Source organism: Elaeis guineensis, chromosome 8 (genome assembly GCF_000442705.2).
Source record: "Elaeis guineensis isolate ETL-2024a chromosome 8, EG11, whole genome shotgun sequence".
Classification (NCBI taxonomy): domain Eukaryota; kingdom Viridiplantae; phylum Streptophyta; class Magnoliopsida; order Arecales; family Arecaceae; genus Elaeis; species Elaeis guineensis.
Genome location: NC_026000.2, coordinates 19,125,971 through 19,134,869, shown reverse-complemented (window position 1 = coordinate 19,134,869; position 8,899 = coordinate 19,125,971). Strand labels below are relative to the sequence as shown.

The 8,899-nt window shown below is 34.5% G+C and overlaps 1 protein-coding gene across 1 annotated transcript; it reads left to right on the top strand.

Annotated features, from left to right (window-relative positions):
- Nucleotides 1-6,789: 6,789 nt before the first annotated feature.
- Nucleotides 6,790-8,679, top strand: LOC105049993 (UDP-glycosyltransferase CGT). Its single transcript, XM_073242842.1, has one exon. It carries the CDS (start codon nucleotides 7,022-7,024, stop codon nucleotides 8,378-8,380), a length of 1,359 nt encoding a protein of 452 aa, XP_073098943.1. The 5' UTR covers nucleotides 6,790-7,021; the 3' UTR covers nucleotides 8,381-8,679.
- Nucleotides 8,680-8,899: the final 220 nt, after the last annotated feature.

Genomic DNA, 8,899 nt, shown 5'->3' with positions numbered 1-8,899 from the left:
GCTAATAGAACCAATTAAATAACTACGAGTCCGCTTAGGCAGAGCCTTTGTAACCTCTAATCTTAGACACTAGTTTCAGAGGTGAGTCCAAACTTACTTTGTACTTGACTTGACCACAATACTGAAACTGAACTCAATTGATCCTAGGGACTAATGTCTACTTGATTTTAGTTAGGTATAGGTTAATGCGGGATGCTGGTTGGTTATTTTTGAGCTAAGGAAGGGTGATAAAATCTCCACCTTATTTTGTTATAAGTGTTGTCCTTAAATTGATTTGAGATGAATATGCACAATCAATTTCAAAGAAGGGGTTCTATGCAACTAAATTAGATGCATGAAATTAATCAAACTTGAAAGCTTACCTTATCTCCAGCGATCATCAAAAGTAAATCTAAGATGATGAATGCTTCTAAACAATTAAATTTCTACTCTTGTTATGCGATTTTTATTAGATTTATGTGGGTGAATTCTAGGTTAATTTGAACAAAAAATAGTAATTAATACTAAAAAAAAAAATTAAGGTTAGGGTTAGGATTGATCTCACCAAGCAAAATTGGAAGTTTTGTATCTCTTTTTTTTTGAATTTTTTTCTCTTTTCTTTTTTTTTGTACAAAGATAAAAAAATAAAAAAAATTAGTAAGCTATATTTATAAGAAAATCAAAAAAATTAAATATTAAAATTGTTGCCTTCTTCGGCAACAGCGTCAAAAATTGATACGGTCAAGATGTTATCGTTAGGACACCATGATTATCAATCAAATTCTGACTTCAATAAAAATTAAAAATACATAGAAAGTAGTGAGTCGGATCGAATCCACAGAGAAGATAAGATTTTGATTTGAAATTTTTTATTTTGCAAAAGAAAAATAAAATTTTAGAGAAAGTAATTTAAGTCGAAAAATAAAAATTAAAAGTGTGAAAAATAAATCAGGTACTAAGATCTACTAACTAGATCGTAGCATCTACTTGCAATAAAATAAATAATAAAAATTTAAAGAGTATAAAAATAAATTGATACTAAGATCTACTAATTAGATCCTAGCATCTATGTGTAAAAAATAAAAGATAGGAATTTAAAATACAGAAAAATAAATTTTCCATTAACTAGAATTGAAATTCAAGTATAGAGAATTTAAAAATAATAATAAAATAAAATAAAAATAAACTATAACAAAGATTTGAAGTTGATCAGCTCAGTCTCGTCAGAAAGATGGTTGATAACTTCTCCATCTTCCGTCGTACTCCGTATAGCGAACTGACTTCTCTCTTTTTTTTTGGATCCCTAAAGCTATTTTATTTTATTTATTTTATTTTATTTTATTTTTTATTTAATTTTTTTACTTCAAAAGCTTATTCTCGGACCTCCTATTTATAGATGAATTTTTTATAATTTTTTGGTAAGAAAAGGAGTCCTAAAACCCTTAGAAATCATATTAATCCCCCTAGGAATATTTTTGGTCGTCGAATGAGCTTCGGACCGTCCAGATCTGATCAAAATCCATAGTTTTAATCCTTATCAAAGTCGGATCGAACCACAACTGTCCGATCGTGCCTGGGATTGGTTCTGGGCCGTCGAATCGCATAGAAGAGTTCTATTCAAAGTCAGCAATGAGTCTGGACCGTCAGATCTGATGATGGACGCATTTTCGACCGTTGGATCGTGCAAAACTTCTCCTTACAAACCGACAGCGAATAGCAGCCATTCGATCTCCATTGGTTTAAGTCCTGACCATCCGTTCGTGAAAAATATCTTCCGCTCGCTGTGAGCCGCACCTGTGGACCGCATGAAATTTTTGATGGACCGTGCCCTGATTTCGTGGACCAACCGACCGGTCCACTGTGCATCAGAGGTCTTTTTTAAGCTTTTTTAAGGGTATTTTGACTCATTTTTGCTCTGATTTTTACCTAAAAAATTAAAAAAAAATATGTATTAAATTTTTAAATTTTTTTTATTATTTTGATGCTTAAATTACTCAATTAAATTAACATCTATTTTTTATAAATATGCTCTAATTTTATTTTTTTTAAAATTATTTATTTTTGTAAAAAAAATTAATTTATTCATAAAATTATATTTTTAAGAAGATGTTAGCACCATAAATTATCAAAAATATCTTCAATAAATATAAAAATATACCACTTATCAAGTGTCGATCCCAAAATAGTCTCAAGATGCTAACAGTAAATAATGAAAAATAATCTAAACTCGAGTCGATCCTAGTAGGACACGAGTCGATCCTAGAATGGCATTAGGATACAATTAGAAACTAGTAAAAAAGTTCTAAACTCGAGTTAACCTCAACAGGATACGAGTCAACCCTAGATTGGTCTTAGGATTAAAATAAAGAATAGTAAAAAATTATCTAAATTTGAGTTGATCATAGCACTTCACGAGTTGACCCCAGCTCTAGACAAGTCAACCTCATGAATTACAGTTAAGCTGATCCCTGATGGCCACAACTAAAAGACAGAGAGCTATTCTAAGATACTATGCATCATCAGTCAGTCCCTAACAAATACAAGTCAACCCTTAAAGATTGAGAGTCAACTTCTTTACTTTAATAGCCCAATGGCTAGCTCTGCAAAATGAGTCTAACGGATAGAAAAGGGTCTAATGGCTAATTTGAGTCATCCAATGGTCTTTGCACCATTTCGATCAATTTTAGACATATTGAAGTAAGGAATTCAATTGGAAGATATATGTAAGCACTCAAAAACAAAAAAAAAAGAGAAAGAAAGCGAACTCGAGGGAGTAATCAATTCTCACATGCTAATATTTATTTCATTTGAGTAGAGAGCTTATGAGCATTTATTGTGCAATCCACCAGCTGAGCAATCATTCATAGTTTTCCTTCAAGCCTCTTTTAAGCATTCAAGGAGGAAGCCAAGGTAATCAAGAAACTTCACCAATGACTTCCTTTAGCTTCAAAAAGTTTTTCATTTTTGAGCTTTAAACTGTATATTTACTATACTCTATATTGTAACAAGTTTCTTAGAAAAGAAAACTTGGAGAATTAGGCTTGTCCAAGTTCATAATTGAATGATTGTATTTTAACTAAGTCGAAGGAGACTAGTTAGGAAGGTTTTGATTGGTGAGCATGTATAAAATCAATCGGATTGATTGTGAGCCCAAGCAATCATATTATAATCAAGAGGATTATAGTGAAATTTTTAAATAAGAAGACTTGAGGATTGGACATAGGTGTTGGACTTTGCACTGAACTATCATAACTTCGTGTATTTATGATTTTATTTTGATTAGTTGGCCCATTTGGATATTTTAGTGTTTTCTCTTTATTTTAAGATTTGATGGTGAGGTACAGCAATGTTGTTCCCTTGGTGTGGACTTAGGCTCTATTTGGCTAAGCTTTTAGAGTGTAAAAAAATACTTTCTAGCCCTCCAAAAGTATTTTTGGATGATACAGTGATGTTTGATAAAAAATCAGAAAACTATTTTGGCTTTATCAGAAAGCTGAAAAGATCTACTTGAAAAAAACTCAATTTTAAAATTTTTTCAAAATTACTTTCTAGCTAATATCGAAAAACTATTTTGATTTAAATATTTTTTTAATAACTAAAATACCCACTAACCAACTCATAATAACATCTTATATTATATCATATTATATTATTATACTATAAATATAATATAATATAATATAATATAATAATAAATTAATATTATGATAATTATAAATATATAAGATAATATATTATAGTATTATTATATTATAAAAATATAATTTGATATAATAACATTTATTAATAATATAATATTATTATATTATGATAATATAATATAATCTATTATATTATAATTTATTATTAGATTAGAGTATAATACATTATATTATATTACATTATATATTACATCATAATTATAATAATATTATATTATAGTATTATATTATATGATAATAATACAATACAAAAAAGTAATATTTTAAAATAATAATAATATTTACATTATAAATATATAATATAATCTATTATAATATTATATAATAATATTTTAATAATAATATATTATAATATAATATATTATAATCATTATTAGATTAGATTGTAACCAATATATTATATTATATTATAAATTATATTATAATTATTATAACATTATTATTATATTATATTATATTATATTATATTATTATTATATAACATAATAATATTTTGATATATAATATTATGTAATATTATATTATATTATTCTCTACTGTATAATATCATATAATATCTTTTATTATTATTTTATTATATCAAAAATATTTTTTATTTTAGTTACCAAATATATATTAAAATTTTTAAGTATTTTATAAATATGGTTACCAAATAGCAAACAGTTTTTTATGAAAACTCTACTTCTTAAAAATTTTATTTTCAAAAGTTTCAAAAGCTCTACTGTCAATAGTAATCTCAAACAAGGTCTTAATCCATTTTTGAACTTTTGTTGGCCCATTTGGCCATTTTGATCTTTTTTGGATATTTTAGAGTTTGGTGGCTATATATAATGTAATCACATCTTTTATTATTTGAGCTGCCACACTCTATAGAGATTATTGCTCATTTTCTTGTACTCCATCTTCTGATATAATGAAATCTTTTTCTATTTTCATCCATGAATATAGACCAAAGATCAAACCATATAAATTATTGTATTTGTATAAATTTTTATTATTATTTAGAATTTTACTATAATGAAGAGGTAATCTTGCAATGCTGTTGGTGGTTGAAGAAGAGTTAAAGCCAAAGAGGCGTTGTTGTCTCCCTCTTAGCCATCCGACATTACTCCTGGGTTAATGGCCATACATGCCATTAAATCTTCTATCATCCCATCCCTGCCGCTACCGTCTAGTAATAACTATAAAGGCATGTGAAGTGTTATGCCCCAACAACCTTGCTCCAGAATTATTAGGGGCCTTAAAGATCGAGGATCTTTTTCACCCAAAGTGATAGCATTTGTAGCATTTATCGGTACCTCTTTTATTTTCGTTCCTATCACCGACCGCAGCTTGACTCTTTCATCCTCCTCCACCATCTGGCCACACCATCGATGTAAAGATTGTGTTAGCTAGTTGTTTGCAAGACTTGTAGAGGCTTGTTTGCGTTTGTTATTTTAGGCTATGTCATATTTTACTCGATCGCCCTTGTTATCAAGCCCAGTACATCTCGAGTCGACTTAATTAAAATAAGAGTCAATCCTAATAGAATAAGAGTCGGTCCCAATAGAATGATCTCAAGATACAGATAGTAAATAGTAAAAAATGATTTGAACTAAGATGACTCCAACAAGATATAAGTCAGCCTCAGAATAGTCTCAAGATACAGACTAAAAAAATTATAAAAAATAATCTGAACTCGAATCAACCCTAGAATGATCTTAAAATAAAGATAAAGAATAATGAAAAAATGTCTGAACTCGTGTCGACCTCAGTACTTCATGAGTTGACTCCAACTCTAGACAAATCGACCCCAATTGCAGCTAAATCGATCCTTGAATGGCCAGAGAGATAAGAGATAGAGAGCTATTCCAAGATGATAAGCATCACGAGTTGAATCAATATATTTCTCAATAACTGACCCCAATTATAGCTAAATCGTCATTATCTTCCCCAATTGAATCAATATTTATTTTATTTGAGAAAAGAGTTTATGAGCATTCATTACGTCACCCACCAGCTAAGCAACCATTTAAAGCATCCATTGAAATCGCTGTCAAACATTTAAGAAGGCAGTCAATACAATCGAGAAGCTTCATCAACGATTCTTTGAGCTTCAAAGAGTTTAATATTCTTAAGCTTTAAATTGTATATTTGCTGTACTCTATGTTGTAACATATTTCTTATGGAAGAAAACTCAGGAATTAAACATGTCCAAGCCCATAATTAAACAGTTATATTTTTAATCAAATCGAGCAAAATTTTGTTGAAAAAATTTTGGCTAATGAGCCTATATAAAATTAAATAAATTAATTATAAATTTGATAAAAATAATCATTCTATAATCAAAAAAATTATAGTAAAATTTTCAAACAAAAAGACTTGAGGAATAGACATACAGACTGGGATTTTGCTCTCAACTACTACAACTTTTATATATTTGTAGTTATATTTTGATTTAGTTACCCCATTTAAATATTTTAGTCTTCTTTTATTGTTTTAGGATTTGGTGATAAGATGCTTTAATTTTGCTTCAGTGGGATGGACTTGATTCATTTTTCGGCTTTAGTTGTCCTGCCCGACCATTTTATTCTTTTCTTGATGATTTAAGATTTAACGAATATATATATATATATATATATATATATATATATATATATATATATATATATATATATATATATATATATATATTACAGTCATGTCTTTTATTACTTCAATCAGCACATATTGTAGAGATTATTACTCATCTTACTGTGTTCTATCTTTATCATCGTCTACATTTCCGTAGATTGTATCATATAAATTATTTTATTTTATTTTTTTATATAATTATTTATTATTATTTTTGATATCATACTAATTATCAGGTATAATTTTGTTGGTGGTTTAAGAAGAGTTAAAATCAAGAGGGCGTTGTTGTCTTCCTCTTGTCCGTCCGACATTACTCCGGGGTTGATGGCCATATATGGCATTGAAGCGCCTGTCATCGGGTCCCTGCCGCCACCGTCCAGCAATAAGTATGGTGGCACGTGAGCGGTTATGCCCCAGCAACCCTGTTCCGTAATTATTGCCGTTGGGGGATTAAAGAGGGAGGAAGGATCCTTCTCACACAAGCTGATACTGTTTGCAGCGGTCGTCGGTATCCTCTTTCATTTTCGTTTCCTCTCATCGGCCGCAGCTCGACTCTGCCATCTGACGCCACACCTTCGATGGGAGATTGTGATAGCTAGTTTGTTCGCAAGCCTTGCAGCGTCGGTGGTCATTTCGTAGAAGGTCGCTAAGGAGTTCGAGTGCTGGCGGATTGCACAGCCCCAAGCGTCATCATTCCACTCTCCTCCACCCTGCTGCCACTACGAAAAATGTCATCCTCCAGCGACCGGAACAAACCCCACATTGCCTTCCTCCCGAGCGCCGGCATGGGCCATCTGAAGCCCTTCTGCAGCCTCGCGGCCGCGCTCTCCGAGCGCGGTTGCGACGTCTCCTTCATCACCGTCCACCCCGCCGTGTCCGAAGCCGAATCCTGCCATGTTTCCAACTTCTTTGCTGCTTTCCCTCGTATCCGTCGTCTGGACTTTGACCTCGCCGCATTCGATCCCTCTGGCGTTGCCTCCACCGACCCTTTCTTTCTCCGCGTGGAGGCAATTCGCCGCTCGGCGCACCTCCTTCCCGCTCTCCTCGCCGCCTCATCTCCGCCATTCTCTGCCCTTGTTATCGACATCTTCTTGGCTTCCACTTTTATTCCCATCGCTGCTGGCATCGGCCTTCCGAGCTACATTCAATTCATCTCCACCGCCGCGATGCTTTCACTCTTGGCCTACTTCCCTACGTGCAGTGTTGGCGTCAGCGATTTCGACATCCCTGGGCTTTGGAGAGTGCCCAAGGCATCGATCCCTCGGGCGCTTCACAACCCGAGTCATCCCTTCACCACCCAGTTCGTGGAAAATGGTCGAATTCTTCCGAAAGCTAGCGGCATCTTGGTGAACACGTTCGAAGCACTGGAGCCAGAAGCTCTAGCCGCACTCAACCGGGGGAAGGTGGTGCCAGGGCTCCCCCCAGTGATCGCCATTGGACCGCTGCAAGCTGCGAGTCTTGGTGAAGGCTCGCCGCTGCCCTGGCTGCACGGCCAACCGGCACGGTCAGTGGTCTATGTTTGCTTCGGAAACAGGACCGCCATGTCGAAGGAACAGATCAGGGAGTTGGGAATTGGCTTAGAGAATAGTGGGTGCAGGTTCTTGTGGGTGGTGAAGACTAAGAAAGTTGATAGAGAAGATGGAGAAGTGGAGTTGGAGGGCTTGTTGGGCGAAGGGTATTTAGAACGAGTGAAGGATAGGGGGTTGGTGGTGAAGGGTTGGGTGGACCAAGAGGAGATTCTGAGGCACAGAGCTATTGGTGGCTTTCTTAGCCATTGCGGGTCGAACTCGGTGTTTGAGGCGGCGTTCCATGGTGTTCCAGTCCTGGGGTGGCCGGGAGGAGGGGACCAGAGGGTGAATGCAGAGGTGGTAGTTAGGAGGGGCCTTGGGATTTGGGTGAAGGAGTGGAGCTGGGAGGGTGAAGAGGAGGTGGTGATGGGGGAAGAGATCGGTGAGCGGGTGAGGCAGCTGATGGAGGATGAGGGCCTGCAGGCTTCAGCAGCGAGATTGAGGGAGGAGGCTGTGAAGGCTGTGGCTGAGGATGGGAGCTCTGGCAAGGGGTTGGCAGAGTTCATTCGTATGCTATAAAGATGCCATGAAGCTGAGGTTGTTTCTTTATCAACAAATTTAGTAGTGATCTCGTTTGAGTAAATTTCGATGGCATTCATGGAGGCATCCTATGGGTGTGGTCAGGGAGTCAACAGGTCAATAATCTAAGTGATATCATGCTGAGTGAATGAGTCCCCTGAATTATTAAATCTTTCATGTCACTTCAATTAGTGTCCCCTAGAATTTGTTTACCATTTTGTGCTAGCGTTTACAAGATACGCCTTTTGAATTATAGTTATGCATTCAAAGGAATATATGAAGGCCACTATTTATCAGCATAGTGATGTAACATGTCGTTGTGGAAGCAAGAAGCGGTTGAAGAATATATTAGTGTGTGTTCTGTATTATCCTCTTCTACTCTCCACCTCTATATCAAAATAAAATAACTTAAAAGTTTATTTACTTCCCCATATCCGACATAATGGTGTGAGAGCTCAAGTGCATGAGCCCGTCCTATTTCTATAACTGACATCGGCTATTAATGGATGTTGTAATAAG

Bases quoted from the DNA above. Each gene is read 5' to 3' on its own strand.
- LOC105049993 (XM_073242842.1), top strand. From the start codon at position 7,022: ATGTCATCCTCCAGCGACCGGAACAAACCCCACATTGCCTTCCTCCCG.